This window comes from Pleurodeles waltl, chromosome 11, assembly GCF_031143425.1.
Source record: "Pleurodeles waltl isolate 20211129_DDA chromosome 11, aPleWal1.hap1.20221129, whole genome shotgun sequence".
Lineage (NCBI taxonomy): Eukaryota > Metazoa > Chordata > Amphibia > Caudata > Salamandridae > Pleurodeles > Pleurodeles waltl.
The window spans coordinates 692,754,745-692,780,712 of NC_090450.1; the positions used below are offsets into that span (position 1 = coordinate 692,754,745).

The 25,968-nt window shown below is 41.6% G+C and overlaps 1 protein-coding gene across 1 annotated transcript in view; it reads right to left on the reverse strand.

Moving 5' to 3' along the window:
- Positions 1-1,620: 1,620 nt before the first annotated feature.
- The window catches only part of LOC138265985 (trans-Golgi network integral membrane protein 2-like), a 30,075-nt gene continuing 5,727 nt past the window's right edge, over positions 1,621-25,968 (reverse strand). Inside the window, exons 2-4 of the mRNA XM_069214233.1 lie at positions 11,760-13,075; positions 5,511-5,591; positions 1,621-3,757 (exon numbers count right to left, since the gene is read on the reverse strand). Of these exons, the coding sequence (XP_069070334.1) occupies positions 3,752-3,757; positions 5,511-5,591; positions 11,760-13,075 (1,403 nt within the window). The 3' untranslated portion in view covers positions 1,621-3,751. The remainder of the gene's footprint in view (positions 3,758-5,510; positions 5,592-11,759; positions 13,076-25,968) is intronic.

Sequence of the window (25,968 nt, forward strand, 5' to 3'; positions counted from 1 at the left end):
TGCTTGCGGCAGTGACACACAGTGCTGCTTCAGCTGATAATTTATTTAGCACAACAGAAATGCACCCACATCTTTGAATAACCACCAAGGGCTTAGAAACAGCATATTAAGAACGGAAGTCATAGGATATATGGCTTTTGCACAGTGCATTTTTTTTTTTTTTTTTTTTTTTAAACACTGGATACCAAATTTGCACATACACAACCCAGTTCAGCTTGTTAGTCTATTGATGAAACAGCTGCAACGTTATCCTTTCTCCACAAAAATGGTGTTCATACGAAAAGCTCATGATGTAATTGCTGTAGATAAATTAAAATCACCACATGAAGTAAATATAGTAAAAGGCCATGCTTTATTAGCGAATGGAACCTATGAACACCACTTTATAAACTAAAGAAGGGAAATCTGATCAAGAGGTTTAAAAATAAAGACGACTCTCAGACTTCCAGTGTCTGTTACTGCTTATAAGGTATTATTATATATATTTCCGTTAGCAGTGATAACGGTACACACCAACTTTGTGGGAAAAGTAGTTGACACGGCTGTTATCAATTAATTACAATCTATTTGACAGACCGGGTTTCTGCTCCCTAGCCTGAATGTCACTCGAGTCCTTCAATTTCATAAAACAGTCAGTAGGATATCCAACAGAAGTTAAGATTTTAAAGGCTGCAGCACAATTAGTGAGAGACGCAATTACTCGAGTGAAAAGCTGTAACCAGTACTTTCCATGAACTGTGTATAGAACTTCTGTATTGAATAAGGCATATTTGAGAAGGAGGAGGAAAGGGAAACAAAAGTTTGCAAGGGCTGACTTTTCTAAGAGCATGCAAGAGTGAATGAGTGTCCACCAGATAATTATTGGTCTCCTGGCGCATATATATCTAACGAATTGAGAAGGAGAAGCACCTATAACCTCTGGTTGAAAAGTGTTCATTTGGACAAGAGGATACCAATATTTTCTGATGAAGGAGATTTAGTAGAATATTTTGCTTGATTTGATAGGTCAAAGATCCAACTGCATCAGGACAGAAACATTAGTGAATAATTCAAAGCAACCCTAAACTCTAAAGATAATACGTGATCTAACTATAGTCATTATACAAAAGATTAATTATGATTATCACCTTTCTGAAGGCAGAAAAGATCAATTTTAATTGTTCTAGACTACAGTAGCATATATACAAAGCCTATGTGGAATTATGGTGGTCAACTGTCCGCTAAACAGCACATTTCAGAAACTAGCAAATAGTTAACTTCAAAAGCAAAAGCCTAGACTTGTCACCGAAGGTAGTGGTAAAAATCAGAGGAAAGGCGGTTAAGATAATTAATTGATTCATTTAGTAACAAACCAGCCATTTCACTGCTAGATCAGCTTTTCTCCAACCAGATTTGCCAGTTTTCAACGTTCACAAACATCTAGTAAAGGCTAGGTATTCAGATCAGAAAGTATATAATTCAAGCACGTTGTTAGGGATAACGCGTAGCGTTAATGGAAGTGTTACAGCACTCTCAATACAGGATGACTATGCATTCATAGAATTGTGCCAGAGGGAACAAATGACAATTCTAGTGGTAGTATATCACAAACACCATAGCTTTGACACACTTTTATTTCGATTTTGTTTTGGGGGGGGGGGGGGGGGGGGGGGTTCGGCGTGTGGCAAGCGTGCATCTTCCGGAGTAGATCATACACCCTTAAAGAAGAAACAACACAACGTTCAGCGAAAAAAAATCTTTTGCGCACATGACTCTTACAATGGAAGTGTAAATAAAAAGAGCTACAGCATTGTGAAAAGCAAAAATGATTGTCAAGCAGTACTGGGTGAGACGTGGAGAACAGGTTATTCAGCATACAGCCACTCAAACTGGTTTCAGGTGTCCCAGGCTGGTCTTGCCTTCAGAAACATTTTATTTTTCCCCAGAGTCCCACTGAAAGGCTTAGGATGTTGATTGTTAGGGCACTCCTGTCTTCCAAAGAGTACACAATAAAGATAATTGTGCAGAAAAAAACTGACATTTCAAAAGGTGCGCAGTGAAGTCAGCCAGTTTACAATACCTGGAAAGGGTGTTGCTGACCCACAGATTAACTTGGTTTCCTACATTCAGCATACAAAGATGCAGAAAAAGCAATATATATTTATTTTTTTAACTCCATTCTATAAAATATTAAAAAATATACAATTTCAGCATTTAACAGCAGCCCTGGCACCTAGGAAAGGGGCATTACAAAGGCTCACTATAATAATATATTATTTTATTTGAAATTTGCAATATTTTCAGTGGAGATACGATCGATCAATGTGCATTGTCCTCCACATCAGTACAATAAGATTTGTTGTTCACAACCAGCTAGAGGCTGCCTGTAATGAGACATTTCTTTAAACCTACCTAAAAATACACAGCAGCAGGCATGGCGCATCTGAAAACAAAACTTAAAATACAGAGTATTCAAAAGTGATGTTTAAACTAGCATTTGTTCACATTTTAAATTTAGACTAAGGAACTTCTGTTTTTACAAAAAATCTTGCTATTTTCGAGGACAGATATGAGATTTCAAGCCTCACAGTTTAAAATATATATTTTTTATTCTTCCAAAAACAATTCTGGGAACATTCCTGCTTAGAAGCATGTGGCCAGGTGGCGATGCTGTGTTTAGCTGAATTTTGTTTGCATTTATTGTAAAGAGTGATTATTTATTTAGCTATGATGGAACCCTCAGTATGTAAAGGAAGAGCCATATATTATAGTTTCGAAAAATAGTTTGTGGCTAAAATATGCAATACCCCATTAACGGAAATATTGACTTTTAGTTCCCTGCTTCATCTGTACCACAAGTGGCATTAAGATTTCCTGATATTTAAGTTCCCACCTTACAACAGCTCTTTAAATGGAGTATGGGGGAATCATGGGAAATGCCAGGGGAGGTCAGGCGACCACTAAAGGGGACAATGTCTAAAAATAAAACGAGGAACAAAGGCATGCAACCAGAAAAACAGCAATATTGCACAAGGTCCGCTGCAGAATCCTAAATATACATACATAAATATGTACATCACTTTCCATGTTAGGTGTGAGTGTAATGTTGGGATTTTTTGGTTTGTAAATCACAATCAAAAGTAGAATGGTAGTGCGGAGTGCTAGTGCAATCTGTCAACCCCTCCCCCACCCTTTCAAAACTCCATAAAGAAACTTCATGTAATGTCACGGACTAAATATGAAGTGCTCTTTAGACAGTCAAATATGCAGCCTAAGGAAATTTCCTCACAGAAAGGTCATGTATTAACCCCATATTGACAACATATTTCAAACAAATGTGCCACAAAATTCCCAGAAATGCAGGTTTCAGGCAACATTCTGCTGTTTGTAAGAATCACACAAGCATGTGCTTTGATCAGAATCATACAATTTAGAACCAGTGGAAAAACAGCACCGTATGCTACCTAGAAATAAGTCCGGCACCAGTACAAGTGATACCACAACAATCCCCCCAAAATCATTCTTTGAAATAAATCCAGTGCCTAAAATGCCCAAAAAAATAGGAGTTAGCAAAGAAGACAAAACAAATCAGAAATAGATGGCCCTAGATATTTGTGCTACAAAAACCTTAGTGCAAAATCGAAACAATCGACCTCTGCCTCAATCGTTGATCCATATATTCATCTGTTCAGTATTCCATCATTGCACAATCTATATCTCCAGATCCGCCACCAGCTATAGATACTTCAGGCTCCACAGTGAGGGAAATCCATTACACCTAATTTTGGGAGCAAAAAAAAGAAAAACACTGGATGTATTACTGAACATACACATAAGTGAGCAGCATACAACCCACAGGCCACGCAGCAGCCTGGGGATTTGTACAATTACTCCCTGGTGGAGGATCATATCAGTAGTACAAGCGACTATCATAATAATTGATGTAGAGACACTTTTTTTTTTATTAAATGAAAAAAATAAGAGAAGAAGAACATAATTCAGAAGTGAGGCCTCAGATTCAACCTTAGTAAGTAAATATTCCTGATATACCGGTTGACTTCAAACTTGCTAAACCAACAATGTCCAATATTGACCTACGAGGGCCTGTGATATGGCAGATATTCAGGGCAACGAACAGCATTCCATCAAAATTACAAGTATCTACATTTATTTCAAGTGTCTAGCCAGAAAACTCTTTACATCTGGCATGGCTCCAGCTCTCATGAGTCAACGTTGGGTACCAGTGTATTAAACAATAGAATGCAAATACATGGCAAGCAAAACAACCACCGAGCAATACAGGCATGGGTAATGGCCAGCATACAATTGGAGTTAGTAGTACAAATGTACAGGTCACATCTACTACCTCAACAAGGAGATGCTGGTCACATCTATATTACTGCTCTCCATTTAAGGGCTGCGTATTCAGAAGGATTAAAGTGGACTCGAGATAAGACACGGATGATCATGATTTAAACTCTGGTCTATTAGGAAGCTCTCAAGACCATAAACATGTTTTCACTGGGAACTTAAGAGCAAGTCAAATTAATAAAGAAAATAATTAAGAGCACAAGATGGTGCATTTACGGTAACAGCCTCTGGTTTAAGTGGTTCCCTATAACAAAACAAAGAGGTGCTCAGGAGGTCTGCCAGGAAATATTTGTCATAACAGGGTAGAAATGCAGAAAAATTCATCCACCAGAAGTGGTGCAGACAACCAAATTAAATAAACTAATAAATGTCCGGGACAGATGAAGTGGGACTAGAGTATTGACAGGACAAGTGTAAAGCAGGCAGGAAAAAATATGTCAAAATAATGAAGATTAATGAGCAGACAATGTGCCACGTGGGCCAGCTTGAGTATCCAGATTTATGTTTCTATGACAGCAAGTGTTGGAGAGTTGCTTCCTGACCACAGATCAGCTGGGGTGGTTTTGGTTAAATAAAAAATATATATATACATATATATATCATATTTTACTTACATCACACCTAAGTGGGTGTCCGGATCATACAGGGATTTCTCTCAACAAAAATACAAAACAATCATTCAAATACTTTGAACAGTTATTGCAGCTTTATCCACTAACAAAATATGCTGCATTCTGATGGCTAGGCACAGGGTAGAAGAACCAATTCAGTGCCACTTGATGCTCCTGACACTTTGAAATAGTGCACCTTTGAAAACAGTCACCAATCAACAGTCAACAATTTGTCAGAGGGCAACCACAAATAGCGTTCACTTTTTCAAATAACCCATCTGTTATCCTCAGTTTGCCTCAATGTCTAAGATCTTTCTCCAGTTTAAAGAAATAGGGGGGGATTTTCTGCAGAAGGTTTGGAAAAAAGGTTCCAATAGCTTGGACACTTTGGTTGGAGTTCAGCAAGCACATTTTTCTCTAGACAATTGAAGAAACTGGAGCTTCCACATCGAAAGTAACATCTGGGGTATGAAACACTTTCAGGAATCCTGCAGCACTTTTCATAAAACACTTACAGAGGAGAGGCATACATTGAGGACAGCATTTTACCTTGTTATCGAGGAACTGGTAATTTGCATCACTGGTACGCCAACCTCCTTTAGATTTTTTCTCCATGACAAAAGCAATGATCTTTGGAAAAAAAAGAGAGAAAAAGTTCAAACTTTGCAACTTTGAGGGGTCCTCATCAAATACTACTAATGCCCCACTAATCCCATTCTCCCAACCGGTGTATAGGCAGGATGGATTTGTCTTTGAAGTGGGATGCACAAACCAACATGGCACTAGGTTATTCTGGGGCCATCACTAGTAGATCCGCAAGTACACATAGTCACACACACTTGCGCTCACAGAATTCCACGAGGTGACGAGTTTAGCATCCTATAGCCAATCAACAGGAGTCACAATGTGAACTGGTACTTCTCTCTCACTTTGTATATCTCCCTAACCTTCTGCTGACCTATGTTTTCCATCTGCTAAAGACACCAGTGATGGATGTCTTCCTTTTCAGTTGCAACTTGAGGTCTGCCCTCATTCTCCTGCAGCTTCCGTTGCTCTATTTTATGTTACACTATCTTATAAAGGATACACCTTTTTCCATGATTTTCCGCAAACAACCAGCATTACAAATGGCACAACAGCGACATATCTTCCGGGTCGTCTGCACACGAGTTTAGTAAGCCCAAAATGTATCTCCTACCTATATGGCCCTCCTAAGCATGCCTTTTGTGACCAGTGTGAGACTGTCACTGGTGGGGAGTGTGACAAGATGGCACTGGCGGGCAATGTGATCAACTTGTGCTGCTGCAGAAAAACTCAGGCTCCTGGTTTCAAATTAGCAGTTTTTGCCAGCACCAAATCCAGACCATAAATTCACCGAATTGTCTTAAAGAAACATTTAGATTTGGAAAGTAACAGAATTTGCAAAAGGACAATAAATTCTCCATCTGTGCCATTCAATTTAGCGGCGCGGCTTACCTGACATGCCGCCCACAGAAAATGATCAGCAAAAGATGTTGGCGGTAAGCCACGTTTTCCATAGTTGCGGAGCCCAAGTCATAAAAAACACAAAAACCTTTGTAAAGAAAGGGGAGCATGTTCCCTCTACCATGCTGAGAACACGCCAGCACCTTTAAGATGAACATTTCCCCCATGGCTTCGTTGCCGAGCTAATTTGTGTTTAAGTATGTGTTGGTTATTTTACTTTGCCCTTGTTTTGTGGCAAATACAAGTATTAAAACCACAATCTCTTGTGCTTTGCAATCGGAGTGTGAAACTTTTAAATTACTTGAGGAAAGGGGGTACAGTTTCACATCTAGGCACAAAACAGAGTTGTTTTCCACTAAGAGGAGCTTTTGCCATTAATTGCTTAGCTCTAACAACTGGTGGAGGCGATCCAGATCTGCATTCGGGCTAGCTGGATATACTAGAATGGACAGAAGATCGAACTAACATTACTTGGGTTTCCATGCTCTGGTTGCCTTCGTGTGTTTCACCATCAATTAGTGGTTCCACTATTAAACTCTCATGAGGTTAAAAAAACTCTGTGTGGCATTTGATGGCATTGTCAGGCAATAGAGACAGGCCCGCCAGTTTCCTAAACTATGCTGTTCATATATCTACCTGCTTTCTCTTCGTCAGTCACGGCTGCCGAAATGGAGTCACTCTGACCCAGGCAATTCCAGGTTCTTGCCAGGACTACAGTCTTTGTAACCATCCCAAATAAAAGGGCTTGGTCGCCTATAGAAGATTCACTATTATGTGGCAAGATTGGTGGTTGTGCTTACGCACTCTCTAGGTACTTCAGTGGCCCCCTGTAGCCAAACAGGACCAATTTTGAGCGTTGCCTGTAATTTACAAGTGCATGCATGTGGTTGGTCAGTGAACTGGAGAAGAAAGCGTCTGACCTAAGTACTCACTAGAATTGTAAGAGTTCAAGGAGAAGGACAGCTGAAAGCACCCCAGATGAAATGTGGGATCCCATAGAACAGGCTAGCGCAAGTACGAAGAATTAAGGATGGGAATGATGTGTCACTCAGCCTCAGTTTAAAAGTAGATCACAAAGCTTCCTTTTGTGATTTGGTCAGTGTCACTTCAGTTGCCCTGTTGCACATAGCGCCTTAATACCGTTGACTCTGGGAAGTTTCCAAAGGTTTGTTTTAGTTAGGGAGAGAAGATATATGGGAACTGACAGTGAATTCTGCGATACACTCCAGTCAGGAGGTAGAATTCTATTATCCAATACTAACCATGTCAGAATCAGACTATTATCCCTCTATTCCCCACCACCATCCACAAGAGGGGCCACAAAAGAAAGGGATGTTGATAATCCATCGTTGCTATGGTAGCCTACTTACAAATTCAGCATATTTTCCACCACCAGTATAGCAGAGGTCCTCGATCTGCCACACAGACGTTTTGCAAACCCCAGGAAAACCCAAAATCAGAGTGGTTGCTGTTGGTAGGACAGCTCATTATGCAGACCAAACCACTGCAGTGACAAGTTCACAACCTACAAACTACAGGTACAAAAGCAGACAGGAAGACTCAGACTTCTATTAGAGTCAATCAGATGAGTGTTTTTGAGATCCAATAACTGGAACACACAATATGTTTGTGACGGCCTTCAGTGTGCACTATAGCCGGTCAACATTTATTATGAGAAAGGTGTGGATGAGTAACCCACTAGGGAAAGGTATTATTTTGTAATAGGTGATTGCACATAAAGTACTGAAACCACAGGAAACACAGGCAGGAGGAGGGAGCAGGTTTAAGTAGACAGAAGAAGCAGATCTGTTAATTGTTAACTTAGCTTCTAGAGCACAGAATGTACTAACAGCTGGCTCTAGGCCGGTCGCTGTGACCGGATAACCAAGGCGCAGCTCAAAATGTCATCTGTTTTCAAGCAAGAATTAAATATTTGCAATGTGACCATTTCAGTTGTGCCACTTCTGCAAACACCTTCTTGTGCCACTCGTGAAGTGTCTAACAGATCACAGACTGATTAAGCTTTAATTTGATCAAGAAAATAAGGTGATGTTGACACCGTTTGTATGGCGACCTTTGCAAACTCTGTTGCCTTGTAGATCTTTGAGGATCACGGCTCCTTCATAGACTGGAGTCACTGTTATCTGATGCTTTTGTGCCGAATTAGTTCAAAGTATTATTCAGTGTTGGTTCGTATTTATGAGTGGGAGTGATATGACATGTACAGTCCTGCTCAGACTATGTATTGATTTTTGTGTATGGGTACGTGTCAAAGCTCTTTCTCATTTATTTTGCTCCACAAGGATGAACATTTGTCCTATGGCAGCCTGACGTGTCTTCAAATTGAATTATTTGCCCATTACATAGCTTTGTTGCCTTGCTGGTTGAACGCAGGTGTTGGTTCTTTGAGGTATGGTTGTGTGAACAATAGAGTGCTGCTAGCTGGCAACAGTTAGCAAATGATATGTGTAAGGAGCATGGGGTGTGGTGAGGTCCAACTAACATGATCCCTTGGACCTGCAAGGGATGGTTGGCTGAGAAGTGGCATTTGCTGTACAGGCACCAATGAGTTAGTAGCTTGGTGCCATGAGGGTGTAAGAAGGACTGCATGTTATTCCATATTTTTGGCTTTCTTCCCGCTAGCATTACACGGTTTTGACTCTATTATATGGTCCTCTGACACACTCTCGTGGTCGTTTCCCAGTGAGCTTAGGGATTTTCTAGTATTGTGCAGTCTGTGCCTACAAGTGTCACACTTAAGGATGGCACTTACACTAAAGAAGATGCTTGATCACAAAATCACCCTCGTGAAACCTTTATCAGGGCAAAGGAAGGTATAAAAAGATACCAAAACACAAACAACATAAAAGTGGGCCAAAGAAAACAATATTATTTGCTAGAAGCTTGAAATGTGTTCAGGGCTGGAGGAAGGTTATATAGGTTGACACACCAACCACTATTCTTCCGAGAGCACAACTATTACTAGTCTTAGAGCCTTCCATTCTATCCGCTTCTAGAAGGCAAAGGGCATCCAACCAAGGCAGAACCAAAGGTAAGAAAAATGCAGGTGGTCTTTCGGGGTCACCAAGCAGTTCCGAACTGGCTATGAGAGCTGCATATGAGGCACACTGTCCCTCAAAGTAAATCACAATTGCTTGTAGGTATCTGAAAAAGCCCTGACATAAGATCACAAATCCAAGTTTCTTGCAGCACTGATATCTTTTTTCCTAAAAATACGAAGAGCGCAAGTGGAAATGTAAACGGTTAAAAAAATAAAAAAATATATTTGGTTGCAAAATAGCCTCAGAAGCCTGTGCATGAACAACCGGCAATGCCTATTTTGCATTATGGACTTTCCATGGCTAAACTGAATTTGGACTGTGTCCTGCATTGCATATAAACTGTGGATTAGAGAATGCAATGCTGATGCTTCTCCCTTCGGCGGTTATTTCAAACTATGTCAATTCACTTCATTTTTCCCCCAACCTCAGTAAGTCACGAAAAGAGTATTTTCGTGCCAAGAAATTTCATTTGAAGAATAAGGGGGAGGGGATTTAGGTAAGCTGCTGCTAAACTTTAGCAGGGATTGCAAAGCTATTCCAAGGGTGACATAACTCCCCTCCCAACCCCAATCTTCTCTGATGGGGCCATTTTGTTAGATTTTTTTGTTATCTGATATACCTTTGTCAAACAACCTACGAGATTGCAGATGCTTATGCTTCATGTCCATATCAACATCCAAATGCCGGCACTCCCATTTGCAAAAAGAAAGATAGATAGATAGATAGATAGATAGATAGATAGATAGATAGATAGATAGATAGAGGAAAAAAAAAACAAAAAAAAAAAAACAGGATTTTAGATTCAAAGAAAGAGGGTTTCAATGACTTATCCGATAAACCTATGATCATTATTCAACAGAATAAACAGGTTTATGAATGAAATCTTGTTTTAACCGGTCACCTGCACACTTTAGATTCGAGTAGTAATTTATACAGTGTTACTTACATCAGGGTGGTAACTGCAGACAGCCTTACTTTGCATATGGCTAATGACATTGCAGAGTCACATTCACATAGGTGCCATCTCTGCACAGTCCCACTTTGCAACCAGGTGCTACCTTCATATATTGTCACATGCATCTAGGTGTTACATATATACAGTCTTATATAATCTTATTTAGGGTTACCTGCATCTAGGTGGTACATGCACAAATTCCTATTTGTATGCTTACTTTGCATATTGGGTAATACAGTGTCACTTGTGTTTGGGTGCTACCTGATTTCAGTATTGCTTTGCTTCGGAGCTGTCACGGTCTTCAAGTCACTCTCAAAGTGGAACAGCCAACCACCCTTAGTCATTAGCTTGCAGTCCCATGAATGGAGGCCATCTCTGGACCATATACTTGATTCCCACCAAGACTTCCCCCAAATGCTTCCATCTTCTCACAAGAATGTCCTTGCTCTACCCAGCACCCTTTGTTGTTACCTTCCGACACAAGTGCTCCTCATAATACTTCTTTCCAAGAACTATAGTTTATGTAAAGACAAGGTCACTGGGAAACAGAGCAGGTCCTCATCACAAACCTCTGCATATAATTCAGAACAACTAATACCCTTCCTATCCACACACCACTGCTTTCTTTATAAATGCAAGGTAAGGGAACTTCAAACAGCACAAGCGGTTGGAGTGTGCGATATAAACAATGCAGCACCTTACAATCTTCCATCTAAGGCAGAAGAACCAAAGCATGCAAAATGTCCGCCAACCTCTGGCTCACAGTGCCTTCCCTATACTGGGCCACACTACGGCAATCACAGGCATCACAACTTAGATCGCTAGATAAATAGGTATTTGTACCTTGTAATGGGGTGGTAAAGGCAACCGTGAGTTGAAGGAGAACAGTATATGTACTATGGGATCCAGACAACTCTTGCCCTCGCCCTCCCCTCCACAACTACTATCCCAAAAGAGGTGTGGCTTCACTCACAAAACGAGGAAAAGGCCACAGCTATAAATGAAACTGCTGCCAAATGTCGGTGTTCCAAATAACAATAGCCCTGCCCACTAGTGTAGGGGACCCAGGCTGGGTCCCTTTTCTTCAAATCAGAGAGAAATGGAAGGGGCATCCTTTTGTTAGATGAAAGGCATTGGTATAATCAGTTGGCATCTTGTGTTTTTAACCGTCAATAACAAACTTTAGTGTTTCTGTTGTCATTATAGGCAGAAGGACAAACACAGACATAAGATAAACAACGGATTTAACATAACAGGAAAAGAATACAAGTGGAAATGTGTACAGATCTACTATACCTTTCCATTATTGTGGTAAACAGCATATAGAATAATTATGATTATCGCTGTAGCCACCAGGTAAGCATAGAAATGTCTGCTTAAGGTCTCTTCTTTTTGGCTGTTCCGATTCTTCTGGTCTGAAAAATCATATCCAGTCTTGATACCATTATTTCTGTCCTGATACAAAATTTCATCAAAACCCTCCTGTGACTCTGGAGTTGCATCATCATCATCGCCTGGTTCCAGGCGGACTAGAACTCCATCTTTGTCACCGTCATCTTGCCTCTGTGAAATTAAAACACTGCTGTTCCTCATCATGCTTTCATTGGAGTTGTCCTCATCATCAAACGCTAACCACGTCATTTCGCCAGGTTCTATCCAGGACTCAGAAGTTGTATCTTCATCGTCCTCATCCTCCTCGAAGATCACCCATGTGTTAGCATTGCCATATTCCTCATGGGATTGGGACACTGCATCTTCATCATCATCATCCTTCTCAAAGACAAACACTGTGTAACTGTCATCTTGTAATGTTTCGTTGTCTCCCATCTGTGGGATTGAAGCTTTCACCAAGTCATCCTCGTTCAGTGGAACACTGGTCGCATTTGGTTGACCACCCTCTGACTCCTCAGAAAAGTTTGAGGCATCGGCTTCCTCATTTACATCCTCCCACAAAGCTTCGAACAAGGTCTTTGCCTCTTCATCATCCAGAAGCAACGGCTTCTTCACACCCTCTGCATTCTTCGTCAGTGATTCCACCTCATCCAGTGGCACCTCCTCTGCAACATCGCTGAAAGACTGCTCACTGTCTGGTTCACTTACTTTCTCCTCGTCCAGCGTTAGTTGTTTTTCCTCCTCCCACTTCTGAATTGAGGAGTCTTTCAACCACGGCTCTTTGGTTAGTGTTTTCACTCTGGTTTTCTCTTCCTTTTCTTGATTTGGCAGTTTCATCTCCTCATTTTGGCTTGAAGGGCTTACCTCATAAGTCATAGGTTTCACCCCCTCAACCATAGTCAGAGATGGCTGCATCTCCTCAACCTTTTCTCCATCCTGTGTTGGTAAATACTTTCTGTCTTCTTTTAAGGCTTTCTCTTTCTCCACAGTACTCAAAGGTATCTTCAATTCTGCATCTGGTAGGTTGGGTACTGCACTGTCTTCCACATCCTGTGTACTATACTCTTTTCTTGAGGTGTCAGAGAGGTTCTTCACACTGGTCTGAGAGGCATTAATAAACATTCCTTTTTCAGCAATAGGTGTGTTCTTCTCTTCAGAATCATCCTCTACCCCGTCCTGAACAGCTGATGGTTCAGTCACAAGACTGCCCTCAACAGGACCTAAAAAACAGAACACATTTTTTAATACGTAAGAAAATTGTACCTTAAACACCAAAGTAATGTAGCAAAGGTTGGTCATCAAGAAAATTGTACAACAGAAGCAGCGGTCAGTTTTTTCAGTTACTGTGATCAGTGCCAGTAGTCAGATATGGACAGAAAATGTATTGAGATGCAGATGGAGTGAGATGATGAGGATGGGTGGGACAGCATGTCAAAAGGTGAGTGACTCTTTGTAGAAGCCAAAGTCTCTTGGGGTCTTGCCAGACCTAATACTACTCAACTGTGTGGCTGCTTTTCTCTTATGATTCTGCGCCTCCCTTTCTGGCTTCCAAAGTACCAGTTTCTGGTCACTTTGGCTCAGTCAATGTGTTTTTAATCTATTTAGTCTCCTTGTTCTCTACTTTTTTTTTTCCTTCTTACCGTGGTTCATAATATAGGCTCACCATTCCGTCTATGGTGTGGACATGCAGGCTTACGATTCTTATGAAAAACACAAAGAGGAGTGTACAAAATGCTTGCCTACATCTATAGGTCTAAGAAAAATAACAACTGCTGATGTAATTAACTAGGATTCTATAGCAGGGTTCTGTTGAAGGATTCCGTTCTACTCTGTGAAGCATTAAATTAGTCATTCCTAAATGCATGTTTACGCAACAGTTTGTGTAAAAGTGCACAAAAGGCACATTGCAGAGTAAAGGTTACTGTTGCCAGTATCAAGAGGATCCAAAGGGCCAGGTCAATAACAGTATGACTTAATGGAAAAACATACGGTGGAGCAGGAATTTAAAAACGACATCCTTGCACTTAGGAAGTTGAGTAACAAGTGCAGAAAAAAATAAAGAAAACAGTTTTAACATTCAGGGAAATGATCTCGAGCCGTGTAGATTCACAGTAAATAAGCTTTTATTTCGGCAGTAAGAAGCTCCGTTCAAACATCCCAACCATCCGATTCACATCGCCTGTTTCCTCTCACATTCTTGAACCCCATACATCTATGGCAACCTCACACGCCAGAGCCTGATTACCAAGCCTGATAACCATGCCCTGACAGGAGACTACCACACACCTCCCTTCTATAACACACAAAGAAAATACAATTCCCAAATACATAGACAGTAAATAAATTGCTAAACAAAGAACTATAAGACTACAATACTCCTACTCCAACACACAGTCTTTAAGACAAACTGGTTTTCCGCAAATACTGCTGGAGCTCCTCGACGACCTCCTGTCCTTTATCAGGAGAGATGTTTTGCTCCAACGACAGTCCATCTTTCCTTCGACCACACAAACTTCTGCAATTCACTACCCTGTTCAAATTTCAGATACGATGATCTTCCATTTTCACAGCATTTTTTAATGTTTTAATCACTCTCATACATCTCGACCACTTACTCACCTCCCCCCTTAAACCTGGTTGTTTTATCTTGATCCAATCACCCCCACCAATCTATGTCGTCCTAACCGCCTGAATTTTGTCAAAGCACCTCTTCCCGGCTTCTCTGACAGCATTCTCCTTACCACACCAATCCTCAGAAACCACCTTCTTCCCTCTATTACTCAAGTATCTATTAACCCAAGATGGTTCCAAAATAGTATTAGGTTGCCTACCCCAGAACAGGGCAAATGGAGTTTCCTTGGAGGGAGGTGTGAACCTATACTCTCACACTTTCCCCAAAATCTCTTCCTTCCATGGCATGCAATTGTTTTTAGCCGGAGAAATAGTTTATTTCAATAGTCGATTGAACCTTTCCACCATGCCATAAGTCCCGGGATGATACAAAGCACACTTTTTATGAACAATTCACAACCTCCCAAAAATTCTGCCATCTCCCTTGAAACCTGTTGTACACCGTTATCTTTCAATAACGTTTCGGGAATCCCTTCCCTTGAAAATAATTCTTTCAAGAATTTGACAATATTAGTTTCAATACCTCCTGTAAAATGTACTTCTGGCCACCTGGAATAGGTATCCACCACCACAAGAACATAATCTTGTGAATTGTTACCATATATTGGCCCCAAAATGTCTAGAGCTATGTCCTGCCAAGGACCAACAGGACGTTTCCTTAGTACCATGGGTTGAACTCTAGCTCTCAGCATCTTATCACTCAGTGAACATTGCACACACTCTCTCACCAACCTTTCCATCTGGATATCCATCCCAGGCCACCAATACGACATTCGTAACCTTTCCTTAGTTTATGAAATTCCCAAATGTGCTTGTTCTAACAACTCTCCCCTCAAACTAGTGGGAGAAATCAGCCTGGTACCTCTAACCAACAAATCCTTTTCAATCGCCAGTTGATCTTTTACTAACCAAAAGTCTTTACACTCCAAACCACCCTGGTCTCTATACTTCCAACCAGACTGTAGCAAATGTCTCACAGTGCTTAAAACTTTGTCAGATTTTAGCTCACACAACCACTGTTGTTCAGAAATACTCTCAAATCCAACCTCACAAACACACTCATCCTGATCAGATTCTTCACCACTTTCCTCGGTACCAATACATTTAAAGGGCACCAACCTGGACAAGGCATCTCCTGAAACATTCTCCACGCCCGGAATGTATCTTACTTTAAAATCATACTCCTGCAAAGCAACTACCCATCTAGTAATCCTACTAGAAACAGCATCAATCCCTATAGATTTAAACACCTCACATAACGGCTTATGATCCGTTCTCACTACAAACGACCTTCCCCAGAAAAACTTCTTGAGATTTCTGATGGCCCAGTATACAGCCAATGCTTCCCTCTCTAACAGAATATCAGCAAAATTCTTAATAAACTTACTGTAATACTCCACCATCCCCAAAAACCTCCGGAGTTCTTCCTTGTTTACGGGAGGCACCAAGTTCTGAATGGTATCCACTAACTCAACTTTGAGCATTAATCCATCACCTGTTAAAGTATGACCCAAAAATCAATAGTGTGACTACCAAACTTGCACTTACCAATCTTGACAGTGATATTGTATTCCTCGAACCTTCCAAGGACCTTCCTTACCCTTTCCAAGTGTTCAACTTCATCCTTACCATACACCAGTATATCATCCTGATCATCCTGATACACCCCCACCCCAATCATTCCACCAAGCAGGTTTTCCATGACACGCTGAAAAACAGAGGCTGCCGAAACTAAACCAAAGGGTAGCCTGTTATATCTGAAAGTGCCAAATGGAGTGACTGAGGCAGTGATATCTTCTAACTGGATTTGGTGGTAAGCAGAGGCAAGATCAATAGTAAACATTCTTGCCCCACCTAGCATCATCAACATTTCTGAAATATTGGGTAGAGGATATTTTTCAACGATCACTCCCTTATTAAGTTTCCTGCGGTCAACACACAATCTCACACTCCCATTCGCTTTCCTAGCAACTACAACTGGAGCCAACCACTTTGTACCCTCCACCATCTCAATGACCCCTTGTCCTTCAAGTTTCTCCAACTCAGTCCTCACTGTTTGCTTTACTGCCAAGGGAATATGATGCACCTTACTACAAAAAGGTTGAGCATCATGAAACAATCGTATCCTATGTTTATAACCTTTCATACAACCTAGTTCATTGCAAAAAACATTAGGAAATTCTGATCTAAATTTGTCCAGAAAAGCCACATCTTCTTCCCTTTCCCCCACTAGTTTAACCCCTAACTTCTCTTTCAGTATGATAGGTGGAGAACTATTGGGGTCCAACATCAAACCCAAATCTTTCTGATGGACCCAGCTTATTATGCTATCACCATTTTTGATACATAAACTTTCCCTGTGGTATAAACGCTTTTCATACTCTATTAAACCTATGAAGTAGCCATGAAGCTCAATAGGCTGCCCACCATAAGCACAAGGTCTAATGTCAGGTTTTATTACATTAACCTTCCCCTTTAACTGATCTTGATAAAACTTGTTTGCGATGATAGTGATCGTCGCACCAGAGTCAAATAGAACATTCGTTTTTTTTCCTTCCACCTCAATAACATCAGAAGGACCTTTGCCAGTCTCGACTTGCAATGTTATTTGCCCACAATCCACTCCAGCATTGTTTCTTGCTCATTGTTACATATGACGACCTCATTCACTGCTTGTCTGGTTTTCCTTAATCTGCAGGCTGCTGAGAAGTGACCGTTCTTCTTACAAAACGAACAAATCCCTTTTAAGGCGGGACAAATCTTGTCATTAGCAAAATGTCCTTCTATATAACACCTGAAACACCTTTTCGCTGCTCCTTTTTTGTCCGACACAACAAAGGAATTCTGATCCACTTTCTTCTTCTCTTGTTTGACCAACAGTACTTCTTAGCTGAACTCCTTCCGTCCTTTAACAGAAGAATCTCATTATCTCCACACATTTTCAAGAATGTTCAATTTTCCTGGCCACATTCAAAACTTCCTCTAAAGAGGGTTCATCCCTTAACCAGAGTTCATCTCAAACCTTTTCAATATTGCAACCAAGCATAAATTGATCCCTTAGTCTCTCATCAATCAGATTACCAAATTTGCAAGAGGATGCTAAACGTCGTAAATCAGTGATATAACTTTCTATAGATTCAACATCATTTTGAACTCTTTTCCCAAAATAGTATATTTCCAGAATGGTACTCACTTTAGGCAAATAGTGCAACTCTAACTTCCTCAAGCATATTTCATATTCATTCAAGTTCACTGCTTCACTGTCAGGTATGTCTGGGAGATGATCAAACACCTCCTGACCTTCCTCTCCAAGACAGTGAAGTAAGAGTGCGGTCTTCCTTTCCACACTCAAACAGGTGCCACATACTTTGGAATACCTTTCAAATACTTTTTTCCATTTTGCCCATTTTATTGGCGGATCAACCGGATGTGCCAAGAAGAATGGAGGAGCTGTAACATTCTGCAACATTTAGTAGCAAATTGATAAGATCCTTGAAGGGATGCAAAAAATGTTAGGAAGTTGTCATATTTAATCAACTTTAATATTCACACCATTGACCCTCCTCTATAATGTCCTTTATGTATCCTACCTTTTTGTTTTTTATTTCATCCAAATTGCCAATATCCGTGTTTAATACTTTATTGTCCTTTAAACCTCCTCTCTGCAAGCAGAAAATGATGTGCCTGTCATGGAACACAGTGCTTTGAAAAACGATGAAAGCACTTGTAACACATAGAAAAGAAGAGCGACTGGTCCTTCTATATTCCTGATCGAGGATGACGTTGAATGTGTGCCACCGTAATGGGAAACTTCCTGAATGAAGCAACGCACCAGAAGACGCACAAAGCACAGCGCGCGGGCAAGCCAGAATCGGAGTAGCCACGCGCACAAAATGAGGCACAGCGCGAGGAAAGCCATTGTAGAGGTGAGTTTTAAAATGAAACCTTTTCGCTCAGACCCCACCGAGATCATCTGCGGCGTCCCTCAAGGCTTCTCGCTCAGCCCGACACTCTTCAATGTCTACATGAGCCCCCTCGCCGACATCGTACGCAAGCACAACATCATCACCTCCTACGCCGACGACACTCAACTTATACTTTCCCTCACCAAGGACCCCGCCAGCGCTAAGACCAACCTACAAGATGGCATGAAGGACGTCACAGATTGGATGAGGCTCAGCCGTCTAAAACTGAACTCAGACAAAACGGAAGTCCTCATCCTCGGCAACACCCCAACCGCATGGGACGACTCCTGGTGGCCCACGGCCCTTGGCACGGCACCGACCCCCTCAGACCACGCCTGCAACCTCGGCTTCATCTTGGACCCTCTTCTCACCATGACCAAACAAGTCAACGAGTCCTCCTCCTGCTTCCTCACCCTCCGCATGCTCCGCAAGATCTTCCGCTGGATCCCCACCGACACCAGAAAAACCGTGACCCACGCCCTAGTCACTAGCCGCCTGGACTACTGCAACACCCTTTATGCTGGGACCACCGCAAAACTCCAAAAACGCCTGCAACGTATTCAAAATGCCTCCGCCCGCCTCATCCTCGACATACCCCGCAACAGCCACATCTCCGCACACCTGAGACACCTGCATTGGCTCCCAGTCAGCAAAAGGATCACCTTCCGACTTCTCACCCACGCACACAAAGCCCTCCACAACAAGGGACCTGAATACCTCAACCGACGCCTCAGCTTCTACGCCCCCACCTGTCTCCTCCGTTCCACCGGCCTCGCGCTCGCTGCCGTCCCTCGCATCCGCCGCTCCACGGCGGGTGGGAGGTCTTTCTCCTACCTGGCAGCCAAGACCTGGAACACCCTCCCCACCAGCCTCAGGACCACCCAGGACCACTCCGCATTCCGGAGACTCCTCAAGACCTGGCTCTTCGAGCAGCAGTAACCCCCTTCCCCTTAGCGCCTTGAGACCCGCACGGGTGAGTAGCGCGCTTTATAAATGTTAATGATTTGAATTTAGTTAAACAAAATTCATGCCCTCCCTTTGACAGGCTGTATAGTCCGAGCAGTAAAAACATATCAAGTAGCAAGAGAACGATCCTGAAGTCCGTTGGGCCGTTTACCAACAAAGCTGACACATTGTTGAGACATTGAAGAGCCTTTGCTCCTTCGTAGTGGATTCTTAGTTGTTTTCCCCTCGTCGGCAGTGTAACATTCAGGGAAATTATCTCGAGCTGTGTAGATTCACAGTAAATAAGCTTTTATTTCGGCATTAAGAAGCTCCATTCAAACATCCAAACCATCCGATTCATGTCGCCCGTTTCCTCTCACATTCTCGAACCCCATACATCCATGGCAACCTCATGCATAAGAGCCTGATTACCAAGCCTGATAACCATGCCCTGACAGGAGACTACCACAACAGTCAAAGAGAAAAAAAAAATACTTGTATTCAGCCTTAAAACGCCATGAAAAATGGTCGTAATGGGTCCAGTTGGCACTGTAGAGGTTTCCACGAATCTAACGTGACAAAATGCAAAGGATCTGCAACTCATCCTCATATTCTAACAGGAGGAATGGTCAGCAGGGAAGAATGTGATAATCTGAAGGATCTGATGCAATGCAACGCCATGATGCAAGAAACAAAAAGAAATGCTCTATTAATATCCTTCATGACAGATGCAAAGGCATACAAAGACTACACGTTTGTGCCCAGGCAACTAATAAAGACTGACAATGAGCCCAAAATATGGCCCTTGAGTTTGAGGCCTAGTACCAACTATACTGCCATGTTCCGAATAACCCGAAGAGGAACTCAGTGACACTTGCAGAGAATCCCCTGTTGAATCCTCAACACTATTCATCTCTTACTATACCTGCTGGTGCTCTCTTACTATACCACTTACAAAACCACAGCTAGCTGCTTTGCTTTGATCCCTGAATAGTATGAATTCATGGTGAAAAATTACAATTCTGTGAAGGCGCTTCTTAACTTGGATATAGAAGTCTTTGAACAACGTTTCACAATCCATTTGGTGCTTTCTTCAGGACATAAAAAGAGGCTCACTGCAACACCTGTAAAGTACTTTCCGCAAAAGGGGTTAAATTGTCTAATCTGAAATATTTTTACCAAGTGGCTGAAGCAACTTGATTTTCAACTGCCACACTTTAATGTTTCCTCAGATATGCCTCTTGGTTTAAGATTTTTTTGAAACAACGGATTAAATCCATTGCCAACTGGACACTTTCCTAGTAATCTGTGTTTTGTTCCACAGACGCATGCAGTCAGCATGAGTCCAGATATTTAGTGACCTGACCCATTTGATCTGCTATTCATGTTACGGAGAACCAATGGATACACCAACCTTTTACAAACTTTGGGTCTCTGAGGTCACTTTACAAACGTTTTTGGGTAAATACACATATTTTAGGTACAAGTAGAGATAAGCTTCGCATTGCCTTCACAGTCAAATAACCAAAGGAATACGGTCTTCAAAATAATTATACCATAGGATCCTGTTAAAAAAACAGTAAGGGGTCCTATCTTATCGTAAGTTCTTTAGGGCCTGATTCTTGATTAGTACGCTCAACTTTGCAGTGTGTTACAGGCCACAGAAAATTATGTTTGGAGGTTGGACAGCAGAGGTTTAATTGTTATATGGAATTATCTGCAGTCTAACCTTGTATTAGAACCCTGATTAATATTATGGAGAGCTCACATTCAACCTTGCACCAGAATGGCGATGAGCAGTTGGAGTAAGAGGTATTGGGTTGAGAGCATGTATACAATTTTATAAACCAGTTATCTTCTAAAGGCATTCACAATTCCTTAGCGTTCATGTAAAATATGTTCAAATGGAACGCATAGGCACTACCCAACAGGCAAAGGGAGGTGAGAGGAGATAAGTAAACTACGGTTGTCAGCTTCATATGTTCAAGGTCCACAACTTGCCAAGAGAAAAGTAACTTCATTACCGAGTCATCACTTCACTGAACAAAGAACATGGGTTGGGGGAAGTCGGGCCAGAGGGGTGCACTAAGGTAGGAAGGTAACATACAAGGGGAAAAAACGGTTTTAGACGACTAAATGGCCTTCGATGAAGTCCACACATCTGTTTGGTGTTTATTGGTTCATCTGCCTTACATAACAAGTGGTCCAGGAGGAGTTAAATGTTGAAAGGTAAACCACAGGCAGGATCAGGAGGGCCCATGTACTTGTAATTGTAACTCCATCCAAACATGGCTTTAATATATTGTTTTCTTATACCACAATGCAATACAACCATTTGTAGCAGACAAACACTTCAGTGAGAGTCATATAGTTGCAACAAATGAGTGCAGGGACTGAGCAAGTCACTAATGTAGATTAGTGGCCTGCAGTAACAGCTAATGCATCAGTGTGCTCACCTCCTCCTAACCCACCAACAGGCACTTGGTAGAACCAACTAGTCAGAATGCAGCAACTTCAGATAGCCAATACCCAGATTACACCAATGCAAGAGGATCTTAATTCCCTGCACCACAATAGTTAGAACAAGGGGTATTCATTTAAGGGATGATCTGTGAAACTAAAAAGACTAAAACTACTTCCACTGTTAGCTTAAATTTGTTTTGCAGTCAATGCCCTGAAGGATGACATGCAAGAAGACAGGACACAAGGTTAAAATACCACTAACGCTGTTTTTTTTATTCAACACCACTGAGCCTACTGAGATGACCCAGAAAGACACTTGAACAATAAGCTCCCAAATGAGGTGACACAGTTGAAAAAGAATTAGCTTTGAAAAGAAAACCTCATGGGGGAGGGGTACGCAGTGCAAAAGGTTTAAATTGCATATTATTGCTGGTACACTATTGCACAGGTAGCACTTGTACCATTCTTGCACCAATTTATTTCAACTATACAACGGCTTGCTGAAGTGAATCATCATTTGAACAAGATGACCTGCCTCAGATAAAGTAGATGATCTGAAGGCACCAGAAAAAGTTGGATGGACGTGTGATAGCACTGGAGCAGATGCTGAAGGTCAAAGGGTAAATGACAGGTCGCATAGTCATGAAAGCCAATTGTTTTTTGACATATGCAGATGTAAGTGAGCCTGTACAGGCTAGGTATGGACCATAATGTGTTCTACCATGCATAAGCAACCTTTCCCAAGGTGTACCATGTAGCAAGTGGTCAGTTTGAAATTGTGCATACTAGGAAGATGTGAAATACAGTGGATACTCAAATTGCGTGAGGGACACCCAGAGGCAACCAAAAAAAAGAAAATAGTGAAGTAGGGAAACCCACAAGAGCCATGGGCCCACCCAAACAGCTGGGAGCCAGGCAGGGGAGATCGTCAATCCAAACACCGCATTCTGCACCAAGATGTCAAAGCGTCCTTTTCTATCTGCCCTCAGGAACAAACCAGAGACCAGCCAGACTTAAGGTACAAGCAGAAATATTTAATAATACGTGCACGGAGCCTGTGGCTTGAAAGGCCGAGGGCAAGCAGTCTGAATTGCGGAACTCCAATACAATCTTTTATGCATGAAAACCACAAAAGGGTTAAAATACATCATCCAATCAGAACACCTGAAAGATAATTTCTTTATCAAGTACATGGTGTGATGTTGATCAGGAGATGCATGGTATTACACATATATTAGGCATCTATCCAATCACAGTAGAATAACATTTCATGGTGCAGCGTGATACAAGATGACCACAAGCGTGAACTTCACATTTCTCAGACGTTTGGGACATTCCAAGGCGTCACCAATCCAGCTTTCTCATAACCTCTCCTCAGACCTATGTGGACATCGAGATGTCTGTGTTGCTGGGTGAATGAAGCAATGCATGTCGCATGAGCTGTCTCTTGTAAGAAAGCCTTGCATTACCAGCTGCCTGTCAGGGTTAATGTACTAAAGGTCATCCAACCTTCTGCATATGTTTTTCAGGCCTGTACATCATTGAGTATCACAGGATGAGGTCAGGCCTGGGGGGATAATAAAATGGATTCCTTAGCCAGTTTCCAAAAGCCCAGTTTTGATCCAGTCCAGCCTTGGGTCATACTATTGACTAGCTTACACACGACCGATTTTTGAGCATCCACAAACGAATTAAGGGGAGAAACTGGATATTGAAGAAAAACAGTATAACTGAAATTTAAAGTCTCATACAAGGGGGGAAAGCTGCTATACACTTTAATGAATTTTGACGTTTGTGAGTCAATGCCTTTAGAAATTCTCATCTCACCTAAACAGTCAGTACCACAGCAAGTTGTCAAGAGACTGAAAGCCCTATCAAGACGGCAGAGCAAGGAGCCTATAGCTTTTAATGCATTTCATGGCCCCATAAAAGAATGGCCCGAACATATGAAAGAAAACATGCATTAATGAATTTGTATTAGTTACATTTCATCGTCAGTATCAGTAAATCAAAACATTTGCATGTTTTCTTGGCACCATTGGCTGCCTTAACCGAGAGTTGGTAATGATACTCTGTTGATTTAGGTGTCTGAAGAGGATTTTGTGCAGATGATCTGGTGACTGGATTTCGGTCATGTGGGTAGAACAATCAATGGGGTATGTGGCTCAATAATGTAAAGCTTGGGAAGGCGTTTGAACGTCTCAAGCCTGCAGCGTCATGGGGGCATTGGGTCTGTGGGCAACATTACTATCTGATATGATGCTTGTATAGGACACAATTTTAGAGGCCTGGCTTATGGGGGCAGAGCAACAAAAACATCTTGAGGAGCCCGGAAAGAGAGGTTAACTCTTGGGTTAAAGAATACAGTTGTCTGTCTCACGTTTGAGGTAATCAAAGATAGAAATGAGTGTGTATTCCACACTTCTGGATTGACTTAAACCCACCTGTGAGCGGCCAAGCAATCTGTTCATGAATGAGAGAAACTGGCCTTTCTGAGTTCTAGGAATCTGACTGAAAACAGAATATCATAGATTGGTTTACAATTTGCTGAATTGGTTTCTTCTCCTCGAAATATTTTTTTGAAAAGAGGTTTAGGGCTGTTTTGGAAACAACAATTTCAAGAGGTATAAAAGGGCGGCTGGTGTTTGAAAGAATAGCAGTTCTTTAATTAAAAGACGCATGAAAGGGGGTAAGACTGGTTTTTATTGAATGTGTTAGCTGCTCGAATTACACCACGTTGAAGAGCAGAGTCAGCCTGAGATTTGTTGCAGTAGCATTGCATAATGCGCTGTTGACTTATCTTCAGGAGGACTTTAGTGTTTAATTTTCAGTACTTTGTCACCTTTGTGGTGCTTGGATATTAACTGAAAAAAAAGCTACAGGGGGGGTTTTCATTGGGCCTGAAAAGATTGAGTGCTTGGTAAATGTTATTATGGAACTTTAAATTGTATTTTTTTTTTATCTCCTGCCATTGCCCCCACCCCCCCACGAGAAAAGGTCTCTACAGCTCTCAAGAGTTGCAGTTTTTTTATTGACTTGGTTGTAAAGGTTTTACCTTTGATAGTTGTAAACCGAATGAGATATGTACTACATAGTGGAGCACATCACCTTGTGATAGGTGAGGAGAATCTCGCCTACTTCTTATTAGGCAATGGATAGTTTCTTCTCCAATAGCATATTGAAGGAACTGCTTAGCAGATGTGTGAGGAATGAAGGGGATGGGAGAGCTTCTGGTCCTAGGTTGATTAGGGGACTGTTCTGAAAGATCGCAGTACCTTGAAGTCAATTGCTTTAAGAAAAAGGCAGAATCACACAGTGACGCCTTGCTTGGGGGTTCGCCAAGCAAAACTAAACAGAGAAAAACACCACTTGGAATGGCTTTGGTCAAAGTTGATTGAAGAGGGCAAGAACTGCTGCAAAAGAGAGAAAGAAGGAAGTCAAGTGTGCCAGAAAGGCTTATCCCTCCAAGTGCATCCGTGAGGCCACAACTAACCAAGGAAGATTTTCCTATAAGTAGCATCAGGAATACCTAAAAACAGGCCTTTATGTAACCCAACACTGCAAAGATCTTCTGGCAATCAAGCAAAAAACAAAAAGCTAAAACTAACCCCACATCTGCCTTCACTTTACTCACATTGCCCTCACATCAGTGCAATTTGCAATAACCACACTGACATCTCAAAGAGGAGGAGACATTAAGAATGGCTCCCAAAACGAAAGTCTGTAACTTGGCTATGGAACCATGCGTGGTCTTGTACTATGGTAATCATTATAATTTGTAACTTCTCAAAGAAGCCCAAACCTGAACATTACAAAGAAGCATGTCTTCTCACTGGTTGAAGAAATAGCAACAGAAGTAATAGTTACAATCCCTATGCCTACACCAACACAATGGACCACAACATTCTGATGGGAAGGCCAAAAGAGTGAGACTGCTCTAGAGTGGATGTTTATTTCCTCAAACGAAGCCAGCAAATATAGGGTCAATGTAATCAACAACGGTCACTGTGTGGAGGACATACCTGGCCCAGATGATTATGGCCAAATTAGACTACACAAATTACACTAGGTGTAAAAGATATGGTGCTCAGGGTGCAGATTTTATACAT